This window comes from Phalacrocorax carbo, chromosome 3, assembly GCF_963921805.1.
Source record: "Phalacrocorax carbo chromosome 3, bPhaCar2.1, whole genome shotgun sequence".
NCBI classification, from domain to species: Eukaryota; Metazoa; Chordata; class Aves; order Suliformes; family Phalacrocoracidae; genus Phalacrocorax; species Phalacrocorax carbo.
Genome location: NC_087515.1, coordinates 13,433,166 through 13,448,416, shown reverse-complemented (window position 1 = coordinate 13,448,416; position 15,251 = coordinate 13,433,166). Strand labels below are relative to the sequence as shown.

Below are 15,251 nucleotides of genomic sequence, written 5' to 3'. Positions count from 1 at the left end.
CTGCAACTCATTTGCCCTCAGTGTTGTCAGCACCAGCTCAACACATACTTGCTCAGTTTCCGAGAGGCTTCTTTATTTACTTGGACAAAATTTTCACAACACTCAACTCCCTCATTAATTTCCCCTCTTCAAAGATATGAGTCTTAACTACTTACATTCCATGGGGTATTTAAAAAGGAGAAGAGGCTTACAGCTGGTAACACAAATGAAGGGCCACCAGGCTGGGAAGGAGGGGGAAAGAACTTTGGTTTGGAGTAGCAGGGGCAGTATAGTGCACCCATCATGTTCCTCTGAGGCATGGAGCAACAGTTACCACAAAGGTAGCCTCAGGCAAACAGGGAGGAGCAGGTGTAGGAAGGAGCACAAACAAGGGAAGGGACAGGAAGGGCCACTTGGAAAGGAAGATGGGCAGAGGCAGGGAAAGTTGGCCACTGTGGGACTCAGCACTGCCCAGGAAACACAGGCCAGAAGGAAGCAAAAACCTTGCAGCTGGTCTTGCTGCTTCATTTCCTAAGTCAGTAAGGCACTTACATCATCAACGCTAAGTATCTGGTCTTACCTTCTGAGGTCCATCCATCTGCAGCTGATTCCACCTGCTCCTGAGCTCTTCCATAGCAGCAAAGAACACAGCTATCTCCCGATCTTCCAACACCTTGCGATGTCTCAACTCTATGATTGCTTTCAGCTGTGAGAAGGGAACTGTCTCTCAGTCCAGGGAATACAGTTTCTACAAGAGAATGCTACGGTATGGTCTGTGTGCTATGTTCTCATCTCCATTCCTGGTACTGCTTTAGCTACTGAACCATGTTTGTGAATTGTTTAGGGGTACTAATGCGAAGTCCACTGAAATACATTCTGTGTTCTTCAGACGCTTATTTAAATAAGCTTTTCAAAACTCTGAGCTCTCCTCTGAAAAAAACTTCTGGCTGCATAGGTGAACTTTGTCCTGGGAGCCATTTGTAAGGCAGTGCAGAATTCTCTGTCGGCAGCCAACAGAGCTGTTGATCAACACTTCAAAAGAAAGTGTCACTATTTTTTATGTCAAAGAGTACATGACAAAGACTGATCATTAATAGTTTTCTAACCCAAGCATGCAGGATTAGAAACAGGCCTCTTAAAATTACCCTGGAAGCTATTGGATTTTGCTTGATTTTTACCCCAAATTTCAAGACTTACTGTTCTAAGCCAGCAAAGTCATACTTCAACTCCTTAAGTCAGTTCAGAGCAGTACAAAAATTTACGAGGCAATGGAAAAGCAACATCTACAGAAACAGGGAAAAAGACCTCCCTGTCCATCCTTCATGGCTGAAATGCCTGACAGAAAACTTAAGTATGTCAAGGGCCCTGTCCTACTAAAGCTGTCACCACTGTGAAGTGCAGTGGTTCTCCAAGCCCATCCTTCAGTACCAAGTGCTTTTGCTGCACAGCTCCCTCTTCTGCTGTTTGGTGATACAGGCAACTGCGGTGCCACGCTGTGCCTCCGTGTCCAGGATGTTCAGAGGGGAATCGCCCGCTGCACCGAATGCAAAGCGAAGCTTTCCAGGGCTTGATCTTTTATGATCTCGGATATGCATTGGAGGAAGCAAATGTTCAATTTTAGGCAAAAGCTCTGTGGTTCTGGTGACAGTGAGGTTTAGATCAGGCTGATACGACTGCTCCCTCCATGCATCAACGACAGGTGCACGCAGAAGGAAGCAGCCCTCTACTGAACTATTTTCATGCTATCGCTAGCAGACAATATGAACTTCTGGAACTGAAAGCGACAGAGGTTCTGCATTTGTCTTTTTCAAATTTATCTCAAGGACAGCTTCTATCCCTCAGGTGGGAAAGAGGTGAATGCAGGTAATACTGTAGATATTTTTTTTCCCCATGAGGAAATAGCTGTAAGGTGTTTTGAGGGACTTCCATGCTGATTTAGGCATCTTCCAACCCAGATTCCAAAATACGCAGCTAAGCAGCATGATCTATATGGGGCATACTTTACACAATTAGTTTTCCTGTGACAGCAATATAAGCAGAATGAGAAACATTCCTGGGAACAGTCAATGATTTGTCTACGGAGAAAAATGAACTGACATTTTAACAGCAATGCTGCCATTCCACTCAAAAGACTGCCTGTACACCAGCCTGCTTGAGTTGGGCAATAGAATACTCCTGAAGGCCAAAAATGCAGTCAGTGGGAAAGTCTGGGTTGTTTTCTTTGAATAGGTCAGCCCCTGAATACCATCAAGCCATCGAACTGTGCAGGATTGTATATTGACAGAAACAGATGTAGGATCAGAATTTGCTTTCCACAGTTTTGAAAGAACTGGAGAATTCTCCAAACACTTTCCTCATCAAGAAAATCCACACACTTTACCTTCTTTGTTGAGTTTTTCATCCCATTGTATTCAGCCTACGTTATAACATGTCGTTTCCAAGAAACATGTACTTGAATTCAAGAACTGGCATGCAACGCTACACAAAATTAAAATTAGTATTTATTACATAAAGTTAACACAAAACCCAAACAGAAAAAATGGTTGGAAAATGAACAACAAAATTATGAGCTCTGTTTAAATTAGCATTCAGTGCAAAGAGAGGCTTCTATCCAACTTTTGTGGATTGTAAAAGAGAGAAAACCGAAACACAGTGACAAAGTTCAGTAACTAGTTCTCCCAGTTCATACAGTTTCTTCAACAATTACTGTTAGGTCTGGACGCTGATCAGCTAATCCAGAGAGCCAGTGCTAATCAATACATACAAAAAGTCCTGAGTTAGGCCCTGATCAAAAGAACATGAGTAAAGGAACACCACACTCCCTTTCACCAGCAAGGAAAAAGCATTGAAAAAATGAAAGCATCCTTTCTAATTCTTCAGTGATAAGAAACTCTGCAAGGAGAGTATCTAGCACTTCATCATTAGATGTGCCCTAAACACCCTCCAGCACTCACTGCTACCTGCAAAATTGTAGACATCTTGAGAAGGAATTGTATTATCTTAATGTTGGAACCGGTATATTTCCTATATGACACTAGTTTCTTTTTAGGCTTAAAATAAACACTGCTATGCCGCCAAGAGAAGCAGAACACTAAATCCACCCAACACGATTCACGATCCATTTTGTTCTGAGATTTCATTTTTTACTGGATGACAGATTTTTTTTAATGGTTTCTGGAGTTACTTTATAGCCAGGGATAACTGGGAGGTTCATCAGAAGTTTTAAAAGTTAGGATTTGTATCTGAATCAGAAAATAATTCCAAACCCACATCGATTCTGTTACAATACAGCACCATCACCCAAAAGAAAGATACACTTTGCAGAATGAGATGAGTCAGTAAGTTCAGGCTCAGGTGCATCGGAGCTGAGACCGCTTCACTAGAAAGCTTTGCTTCTAGGCCCTTCCCAACCAAGTGGGGTAGATGCCATTCGAAGTGAAGCAAGCTACTGATCTCCACTGCCCATTGCTGCCACAGCTGGAGAAGCAGGCTTCCTGCTACACAGACTCTGTACCACCTACAATGTCACGAGTTAAAACCTGTATCTTAAGTTGTCCCCTTGGAAATGAGGCGGCAGCTGCTGTGAACAGTGCTGTGCAGAGACACGCACTTGATCATCAGCTCTGCTGCCAAGCGCACAGAGTGCCATTTCTGGGCTAGCGGCAGTTTCCAAGTGACACTCATGCATAAAGAATGCCAAGGTATTCCAGGCTGGAAGCAACAATGATGTTAACTGCAGCAATAAAACCACCACTCCAAGTTAAAGGCAACAATTACCTGGCACAGTCAACAGCAGATGTTCTTTATCACCAATTACCTATACCAGCTGAGAGTCCAGCTAAAGCATTATCTTTCACCACAAGGGAACCAAAATTGTTTTCAAGTTTCTTTCCTTAACCAAGGCAACATAATTCTAGGACTCTTGACTACCTCCAGACAGTCCCTGACTCATCATTTGTCTCTAGCCAGCAAGTGAATAAGCTTATATCAAACAAAATACCTGAAACCCAGAAAAAAGGGTAGAATTTTATAAAAAAACAAAAAACAAACAAACAAACAAACAAAATCACAAAAAAACCTCACAAAAGCCCATTAAAGCAAGTGATGCACATAACCTAACTTTAGGTAACTTAAAATTCAATGATTTTAAGGAGACTTTGCTTCCAGGACTCTTCATATTAAAAATGGAATTGATTTTGGCAAAAATATAATTTTACCAAATCTCTTCTAGGGTATTTGTCAGCAGCTGTTCTTGGATGGCCACTAATAGCTATCACATGCTAAAACTAAAAAGAAAAGAATAATGGAACCCAGCTCCCTGAAAGAATACAAGATTCAATAATGCATCTGGAAAAAGGATGCATAATAGACAATATGAAGTACATACAACTCAGCAGAAAAGCAGATCTGCATGGTTCTTTTTATTCAAATATTTTGAGGTTTTTTTATGCACACATATAATACTTGTCACATTTGGCAGCTGTTGTTTAATGCTACGATTCTCCATACAAGGTAAACAGGTACTTTTCATAGTGAAATCTTGTTTAGTCTGCTGAGGAGCACGAGATACCCAAGCAGATGCTTAGCTCACTAAAGCTGTTACTGGTCTTTAGTGTTGGGTTTTCTTTCAGGTCCTACTACTTTTAGTATTTTGTGACTTTAAGTCACCCAAGATTTGCTACAAATAACACCATAAACTTTGTCAAAAGTTTTTTTTTTTTTAAAGTCTCCCTTTAATTTTGTTTTTTGTTCCACCTTGTCACCTCAAGCCTCAAAAGTAGATTGCAGCGTCTCTGAATAGACCTCATTTGGAGACAGTGTATTTCACAACACGTGCAACTTTTTTAAAAAAATGAAGCGAAGTGGGGTCATCCCCTTTGCCTATTTCCAGGCATCAATAGTCAACATCAATCATTTCTATAGAGAAAGCATGCCATAATGAGTTTGTAAGACATCAGCTAAAGAAATAAATGGCAGCTTTCTTGTTGGAGACACCACAAATGAAGTAGAATAAAGTAACAAAAACTCTTCCTCACATATGACACACTTATGCAGAGGTTCTATTTATTCCTGAGCAGGCTGGGAAGTATCCACTGGTGGTCAAGCATGGGGAGAGGGAAGAAGAAAGAGTTTTAAGCTGAAAACTTTACCGACTGCAAAAGGCACAAAAGACAAAAATATTGAGAAAGAAGAGAAAGCATTATGAGAACTATTTTAAAACTCGATGTGTTTTACTGATCAAAGTGAGTATTTGGTGACAATGATAAAACTGCATATTAGAGAAGTGACACAAGGTATTCAGGAGCAAATTCCTCTTCAACTTCCAGTGCCTCCACACGTGCGGTGCATCAAGCTGGGTATAGAACTGATAGGAATTCAACCTAGAAAATAGCTCCTTTATTTTTATTAATGCGCCTTATAGTTCATTCTAATCTTTAAGACTGGCAAAATTATTTGTGACAAGTATTTAATGTTGAGATTATGGGGTACGTTTCTTTTACAGGATTTGTAAAATACATTCTCATCTGCAGATACATCATCACAGAGGAGACAGTGCATACAATTTACAAGAGGGATTTTTAGTAAAATTTAGAGATACACAACAACCAATGTCTCAATACAGTACTCACTTGGAACCCTGGAACCCAAGTGCAAGTTTTTCAAACTGTACATGTATTTTTAAAAAGATATAGCCTTTTAAAATGTTTATATATATATATTTTGAAGCATTTTCATTAAGATCAAACACTTACTAAAAACAGTAAAATCATAGCAGCAATATGGGAGAATATCTAAACCACATGAACATTAATAATGAAAATAAAACCAAATATGAAATATTACATTACTTGGATGTTTGTGTTAGATAACAAGGACAGGTAACACATCAATTACTTTGCCACACCATCGAAGAATGTGGATTTGTTCACTGTATGAACAACACTGTTGTATAGTTCAACCAAAATTACCGTTTTAAAACAAGTGTCAAATGCTGACTTCCATCAACACTGTTCTGGAGTGCTTCCTGGAGAACTCACTTGAATCTTTTAGTCCAAGCCCGACCATGATCCTTTTAGCATCTTTGCTATAGGAACTAAGGATGCTTTTAAATATGGATTCCTTAAAACTAGGCTTATTTTATTTACACTATTCAAAGTTTACTTCTCCTTCCAACAACAAAATGTGCAGGAGGATTTACTACATGCTATACAATGTAAAAATAGACTTTAAAAAGCCAGGACAATGTGAGTAAAACTGTACAATGCTTGTTCCCTGCTCCAGTTCATTGCACTATTAAGTTAAAACGGATGAGTTGTCATGCCCAGAAGACTTACTGTAGGATCAGAAAATCCACGCACACACAGAGGAGGTAAATGCATACTGGTTTAGGTATAATGCCAAATGAAAAAATACTAAGAGTTATATCCATGGAAAGCTTCTCATCACAGGAAGGAGCATGGCTAATTCTGAAAGGCAGCCCTCTTCATGTAGGACACAGTACTGCAAAAGAACCACAAATACATCTTGATAAAAATCAGTGAAGTTAGTCCATATAAGATGTATTGTGTATACTAAAATACTTAAATGTTGAATTCTATCCTATCAGTTACACAGTAAAATCTAGAAATCAACTGAAACTGGCAATTAAGGTATCATGCTCTTCTCAAAAGATAATTAAATGACACAACCCACTATCTTTAACTAATATTTCCCAGAAATGAGTTAACTAAAGGTCATGTCTTAAACAGTGCTTTTTTAGGTGTTCTATTAGAAAACAGAACATTAATAAAAAGGTGATGCATGCAATTTTATTTTAAAAATATGCACTGACAATTTGAGATTCTAGCTCTACTTTCTAATTCTGGTGCATGTACTTGAATCACACAGTGGGAAGATAAGACATGTCCTTCACGTGTTTCTCATTCCTGTTTCACATGTAATACACAAACCTCAGAGCAATCCAGCTTTCAAACCAATGCTAGCACAACACAAAAGCAAATAAAGAAGTCAGGTGTAACGATTAAACAAAAACTTCAAAGGCATGAAAAGTAAGTGTTGTTCTTAACTGAAATACTTGCATAATTTAAAAATAGAACAAGGGATAAATTCTTGTTTTATTAAAACAAAAAACTGTGGGCTTTTTAAGCCTTTACTAGAAGATAAGAAACAGGAACGCACGCTAAAAGATGGAAAATTATTCTGCTTTCATGACATCTCCATTCAGAAAAAAGCCTGAAAAAATAATACTAGACATATTTAATGCATTTTACTCAGTAGTAATGTATAGGATATTATTTTTAGCACTGTATTTTTATGTTACAATTACTGTTTAAGCACAGCTGGAAAAGAACACAAAGCTTAGCAATAAATACATTTCAGAACAGTTTATTTTAAGGATAAATGCACTTGAAATCAGATGTATTTCATCTATAAATACATACATACTTAAATATTGTTATATATAGTACTTACATTTTAAGAATGTTACATTTATTTACACTCTACATGTGTTCTCAAATTAAGCAAAAAAACCCAACTAACTCTGCAAGGGTACAGAGTGTATTTATTTATTCAGTTTGAGCATCATACTGGTAGTATGTTATATTTTTAAATTATCCCAGTAACTAAGTTAAATCTTCAAATTTTGTAAGAACTGAATTAAAAACTAATAGCCTTGAAATAATGTGTCTAGATGTGCTACCTGACAACTTATCCCTAATCTTTTGGTCCTGAGTATATGAAATGTTAGCCTGTAGATATCTCTCATTGATTTGTTCTGTAAGTAGCTAAATTAAGGAACCCTTGCTTCCAGCAGATTTCCTAAGATCCTCCTCCTTATCCCATAACAATAAAACTAGGTAACTCCCCTTCCCACCATGCTTTCCTCAGCTTCCACTTTAAACTTTGCTATGAACTCCATCCCAGCAGGTCCTCCCCATATTGTCCCCCATCCTCATGCCTCTCACAGGACTGACAGGAGCTACTCTAAGTACATTCACCTGTACACAAATATATAAAAGCTATCTGGCCAACTGGATGTTGGTTTTTAAGAGCCAATAGCCTTCAGCTCAATAGTCGTTTCAGTCCTTCTCCTACCTAGATGCAGCTCCCTACAGTATTGGCGAAATGCAGTTATTCCTGTAACCCTCCTTTCTGCCTTGTGGGGTTGAAAGTGGCAATTATTATTTGTGAGGCTGAAGAGACAGACAACATGACTGCACAGAGGCATTTTCTTCAGGAAACAGCCTAAACTTGCATAATTCAAGGAATTACAGATGCTACTACTTGCTGCATTATTTTACTTGGCACGTAAATCATAATGCAGAGAGTTATTATATTACCCATGCAAGAAGAAAGACTGAAAGCTTCTGTAAAAAGAAAAATTTCAATGGGTATAGTCAATACAAACATGCTTTCATCTAAGGATATGGTACCTATTCCTGTTGCAACACCTAAAACCAATGCAACTACAAGATGTGACAAAAAATATCTCCATCTGTGCTCCTTGCTTTTCAGCTTAACTTGTGTACAAGAAACTTCGCTGCTTACTTGCTTCTGTAGGTCTTTCAATGGAAACAAACACAATGTTTTCAAAGCACATTGTATTTGTTAAACCATCAAAAAAGATCAATAGGAAGATGAACACAAATGGCATTTAAATACAGTGAGCACACTAAGCTGTCAGCTTCAGTTGAAAAATGTGCTAAGATCAAGACTTTCACAGCATTGGCTTGATATTTTTTCCCCTGACAGCAAATGCATTCCCCCACCCTCCTCTAAATCTCAGTTTCTACTTCATAGAATCATTTAGGTTGGAAAAGACCTTTAAGATCATCAAGCTGAACCGTAAACCTAACACTGCCAAGTCCACCACTAAACCATGTCCCTAAGCACCACGTCTCCACGTCTTTTAAATACCTCCATGGATGTGACTCAACCACTTCCCTGGACAGCCTGTTCCAGTGCTTGACAAGCCTTTGGTGAAGAAATTTTTCCTAATATCCAGTCTAAACCTCCCCTGGCACAACTTGAGGCCATTTCCTGTTGTCCTAACACTTGTTATCTGGGGAAAGAGACTGACACACATGATCCCTAATGGTAAAATATAGTAACAATATTACTATATTGAAAATGTATTCAGAAGAAAGTAAGCACAATTGCAAATGCTTAACCATTTCATGTTACCATTTATTTTCCTTCTAAATCTATAAAATAGAATATGAATCAAATGCTGGTAGGAGAAGAACTACAATATACTTGCAAAGCAAATCACTACATCCCTTTCATTATTACTAATTTCAGGATGGAAATGTTGACTGAAAATAAACAAAACCCCACAAAAATGAAAAAAATCTCCTTGAAGATAATTTAGGTCGCATCAAGAGTAATACGAACAAGAGAGGATAAATTACTGTGTTGTACAAGACTCTACATGGAATATGTACATAGTCTGGCCTTGGGATACTTATCTTTGAGGAGGTACTCCCTATGGAATAGATACAGGAGAAAGGGACTCAAGCATGACGACAAAATGATGATACTTTTAACATTTTGAGAGACACAAGGGGGCGGTAGAAATAGGGAAAAGAGGAGGCTTTGAAGAAGCAAATACCAGAAATAATTTCAAAACTAATAACCCTATTCAGAAATGCATATGGAGTTTTCTTTTTCCCTAACATGAAATGTATTGAGTTGCATTGGACTTTTTCACTTCTCACTTCTTTATTACACTGCATTTTCACATCCCATGTTCTGAGGATTTCTACTTCCAGAAAGCAGAAAGCTTTAGCTTTCAGAAGCATCAGCTGGTTACGAAAGAAAGCGCAAGAGTGATCCACGGTAACATAGAAAGTCAATAGCAGATCTGGTTGCAGAACTCTCCTTCAAGATCCAGTCCCATGCTCCAGCTCTTGGCCAAACTGCCTTCCCAAAACAAATTTACTCAATCATTATTAAATGAAGATATGAAGTATTAGACAACACACATGGACAGGGTCTGTGTGTGTCCTCCTACATGATCCAAATTTAGTCTTTCACAAATTTCAGAATTATTTTGGTATTTAGTTCAAGATATTCAAGATGGTAACACTTCTACAAAACACCATGAAAATCAGAGAAAATATGAACTTACTGCCCTTTTTTTATCAGAAAATCAATGAATTTGGCAAGATTCCTTGTTAAATCAACACTTACTGCTCAATCTAATGGTTTCGTTAACCCTTCCAGGTTCACAGCATTCTTCTTTTATTTGCCCCATTACATTATGCCAACAATACTATGGCAATTGTTAGAATCACTTTCTTCCTGGTATTTTTTCTTCAGCTCTTGATTCTAAACAATCTGAGTAACTTTTCAACAGTAACCAACAATATCTGGGCAAGTTTAATACTAATTCTGTGGACAGCCATAATACCCACGAAAGACCAGCATGTTCTAATTTTTAATACCATAGAATGAAAAGAATCAAGCTACACATATCCTGTTGTCACATGTAATTTACTGCCTGCTTTTTTGTTGTAAGACTGGAAAAATGACCCTCAAAGGAACAATACGTTAACAGATTTTAACAGAACTAAGTATCTTTGGTGATATAATTAACACGTTTCAGAATGTCATTTCTTGATTAAAGCTTTAATAAAAAGAAATGTAATCCATTCAGTCTAAGACAATAGCTGGATCATAGAGTAAAAAAAAATGAAATGTAAAATGAATTCAGTTATCACTATACCATATGGATTATTATTACTGGGTCCAGAACTTGTTATCCTTCTGTTTCTTTTGGAAAACAAATTCAAACCTCTAAATCCCCATAATCATTTTCACCTTGCCAAGACATTTTTTATCTTTCTAGTGAAGACAGCAGACTCTCTGAAAAGTAGGTCACTCCTTTTAGTTTGAAATTGAGGGAGTAGGTTGGAATATCAGGTACAAAAGCTGAGCTGAAAGTTGCTTCAAGTGATTGTTCGAATCATCTAATTGCCCTTTAACAAGCTTTAAAAATAATTTTCAGACAATAGACAGGTGGCTGGGGGTATTTTGTGCCATGTATGAAGCCTCACTGAAGCTTCAGGCCAGAAGTTTTAGTGGCAGAAAAAGAAGAGAAACAGATTACAACTTCAGAAACAGTTGGAAGACTTTGCCTGTTCTACAGGACAAATCTACATTACAATGTAACACTGTCAGCCCAGCTATAAAATATTTAATATAATCTAAACGTAGCAATATGAAGTTTAGTTTAGGCTACCTGGAAAGGAAGAGTAAAATTCCGTGCTCGCTAGCTTGTAGACTGCTTGCCATTGTGTAAACAGACCCACAGAAGAGTGAGAAAAGCTTAGTTCTGTTCAGTAATGAAATTATGACAGCAGAGGGGAAATCACCTTTTCCTTTCAGTACGAGTGATGTGATTACCTTTTGCACTCCAATGACTTGTGTTTTACGATTTAGAGACAAGAGTGCTTATATATGAAGACCTGGTTTGATCCAACACATTTAACGTGAGCATTACGTTTTTGTAATTGTTGCATCTAGCTAGAAAAAACAGCACTGGTGATCTTTAAGTCACGAGCATGCACAAGCAGAGGTAGGAGGGAACCTCAGCACCAAGCTTCCTAGATCATCCTGTCATATGTTCAGCTGATCTACTTTTATAAGCCTTCTATGCCTAAGATTTCTCCGTTTCCCTAGGCAGCCAGTTTCTTCTCAGTAGCCTAGTAATCTGAAAGCTTTTCTGTATAGCTCCATCTAAAAATAAGAGCAGACACTGTAGGGAGCACCGTTCATTCCAATCAGTTTCTACCAGATGTATTTTGAGGAAAAGCAAACAGCTTTAATTATTGACAACAGGTCATCCTCTTTGGTCAAAGATTCTGCTTCACAAAACTAAAGTTTAGTGCCATGACCTTGATCTTCAGCCTAAATGGCTCTTAGCTCATAAGCAAATACATCTGTCTAATATAGGAAGGATTTTCAGAAAGGGTAAGTAAACAACAGAGCAATCAAAGGAACCATCTGAAAGGATCTCTGCACTCTTATTGTATGTGGTAGTTCTGCAACCCTACATGAAACTTAGAAGTGAGTCTCTTCCAACCGAAGGTCTGTCAGAGCTTCTAGAATACTGCATGTTTCTCCCCATAGATTTTCTGAAGCAACAGCACACTAAATTTCATCCACAACTTCAACCTGAAAGTACTTTCAGATCTCTGCAAGATGAGAGCGATTAGAAGTCTGTGTAAGAAATACAAAAACCACTGAAAAATGTATGGGGGCAGTTAAGTCAAACGATTGTACTTGAAAAAACAGTGAGACGTGGAAATCATAATACCAAAAGAAAGGAAAAACTTTGCAGCATATGAACACGAAGCAGAGCATAATATGCACTTGGGTGGCAAATAAAGAGACATCCGTCTTCCTTTTGTACATTGATTTGTTCATATTTTGGGAGTTTGATGCATATGCTGAACTTTAAAGATGGTACTATTTATATGTCAAGAATTAAGAACATAAGCATTAATAAGATCTAGGCAAAAATAGAAGTCAGAAGAAAAACTTTTAGAAGTAATTTAACAACCTGGAAACTACCTGGAACAACTCCTTAAAGCTAAAGCAAGCGGTGATTTTCACTGTCTGACATTCTATTAATATAATCAATGTACAAGACTGGAAAATAAATGATTAGTACAGAAACCTTTTAAATAAAATGTGAAGAAGGCATAACAAGTAAATGTAAAAGGTAACACTTAAAATGATGCTATAAGCACTTCATCTAGCAAATCCACAATTACCATAGGCAGTTTGAGTTCTTTACTACACCCATTCCACTTGTAAGCCAGAGTGCTCTGCTCTGCTGATGTCCCTCAGCTGTGTGAATATACACCACATGCTTTGCTATATTATATTATCACAAACAAAATAAACACATCTTATTCATGAGCTATATGCTCAGAAACCTCGGACAAAATAGAAGAGAATAAAAATGAGAGCCTTGTTTGATAGAAGGGCAACATAATTAATGAATGCTGTAGGACTACTCTTTTCAAACACACCTTGTATGTACATTAAGTTAATTTAGATTTAAAAAAAAATCCCTGCTAAGAAACATACTCACCCTTTAAAATATAGTCTGTTAACAAGCTTGGCACTTTCTCACTATCCTCTTTCATGGCATGCAGGACTGAAATAGGAAGACAAAAAATCAGATGTTTAGTCATAAAAACAACATTCTCAAAAGAAATACCACAAAGCTGTTTCAATTGCTTATAGAGGTATTACCACCAGATCAGTAAGAAAACTCTTAACTGGAGTATGAGAAAACACAATGAGACACATCACATCTCCATCTTTCACTTGTACAATTCTCACTGAACTCTGCAGTAGATGGATAGAAGAGACCAATTTTATGTGCTTAATTATTACCATAATTATTACCATAAAATGTCATGAGTCATAACAAAAAAAGCACCTCTTCCCTATTAAAAAAAAAAATCTCTCCAAAAGAAAGTCACCACATCTAAAACTAAAATATGCTAGCACCTGCTGGACCTTTTTAAGGTAAAAAAGTATGCTCTGTTCCTTAATTTATTTCTTTGATCTTCATCCCAAATCATAGAATAGCAGCACTCTTCTAGAGAAACACTGCTGTGAACAATCTGATGAAAATGGTGGTATTTTTTTTCCCCTGAAATGGTGAACATTAGCAAGTGTAGCTTAGAAAAATCTTAAATACGTGATTGAATTTGGCATTAACTTAGAATAATGCCAAAGTGCTATTTTTTCTGATTTGTATCAAGTAAAAATTGTCCATCCTTGCATACTTCCGAAGAAGGAAAAAAACATTTGGACTAGCTCAACTTGACACATGTAAGTTTGTGTGGGGCCAGTCCTGTACAAGATCTTCACTGATGATCTGGATGAGGGGATTGAGTGCACCCTCAGTAAGTTTGCAGATGACACCAGTGTGGGTGGAAGTGTCGATCTGCTGGAGGGCAGGAAGGCCCTGCAGAGGGACCTGGACCGGCTGGATTGTTGGGCCGGAGCCAACGATATGAGATTTAACAAGGCCAATTGCCGGGTCCTGCACTTGGGTCACAACAACCCCATGCAATGCTACATACAGGCTGGGGGAGGAGTGGCTGGAGAGCTGCCTGGAGGAAAAGGACCTGGGGGTGTTGGTCAACAGCTGCCTGAACATGAGCCGGCAGTGTGTCCAGGCGGCCAAGAAGGCCAACAGCATCCTGGCTTGTATCAGGAATAGGGTGGCCAGCAGGGGAGCAGGGAGGTGACCGTGCCCCTGTACTCGGCACTAGTGAGGCCGTGCCTCGAGTACTGTGTTCAGTTTTGGGCCCCTCACTACAAGAAGGACATTGAGGTGCTGGAGCGTGTCCAGAGAAGGGCAACGAAGTTGGTGAAGGGTCTAGAGAACAAGTCTTCTGAGGAGCGGCTGAGGGAGCTGGGGGTGTTTAGTCTGGAGAAGAGGAGGCTGAGGGGAGACCTTATGGCTCTCTACAACTACCTGAAAGGAGGTTGTAGCGAGGGGGGTGTTGGACTCTTCTCCCGAGTAACAAGCGATAGGACGAGAGGAAATGGTCTCAAGCTGCGCCAGGGGAAGTTTAGGTTGGATATTAGGAAAAACTTCTTCACCAGAAGGGTTATCAAACCTTGGAACAGGCTGCCCAGGGAGGTGGTTGAATCTCCATCCCTGGAGGTATTTAAAAGAAGGGTAGATGTGGTGCTTGAGTATATGGTTTAGTGGTGGACTTGGCAGTGACAGGTTAGTGTTTGGACTTGATGATCTTAAGGGTCTTTTGAACCTTAACGATTGTATGATTCTATTATTCTATAAACAAAACCAATGACAATCCTTTATAAAGTGCTCTGGACATGACTGAAAGAATCAAAAGTACAGAATTATACTGAATAGCAGTACTTCATCTGCTCCAAATTCCTCATATGAGCCTCTGGACGCGAAATATAACAAGTGCCTTATTTAAATTTTTATGTTGAAGTAGAGATATTAGTGCTCATAACTACAGAATAATACACAGCTTTGAAAGAAAAACCAAAGAACCCCAAACACCTGCTTTACTGTCTGCCTTAACAACAGCACAGAGAGTCAGAAATCTGCAGGATCAAGTTCCAAACAGCCCACAGAAGGCAATACTCTTAATACTTTTTGCAGTGCATTTATACAAGACATTTTGTTAATAAACCATCACACAACACAAAATGTTTTCAGTAGGCTTTAACCTCTCTCTGCTTAATATTGAATTTTTGAG

General features: G+C 38.4%; 1 protein-coding gene across 2 annotated transcripts in view; it reads right to left on the bottom strand.

Annotated features, from left to right (window-relative positions):
• Positions 1–2,462: 2,462 nt before the first annotated feature.
• The window catches only part of FEZ2 (fasciculation and elongation protein zeta 2), a 31,903-nt gene continuing 19,114 nt past the window's right edge, over positions 2,463–15,251 (bottom strand). For both annotated transcript variants that reach the window (XM_064445863.1, XM_064445864.1), the window contains 2 exons: positions 13,085–13,150; positions 2,463–6,480 (listed from right to left, as the gene is read on the bottom strand). In XM_064445863.1, the coding sequence (XP_064301933.1) occupies positions 6,464–6,480; positions 13,085–13,150 (83 nt within the window). In that variant the 3' untranslated portion in view covers positions 2,463–6,463. The remainder of the gene's footprint in view (positions 6,481–13,084; positions 13,151–15,251) is intronic.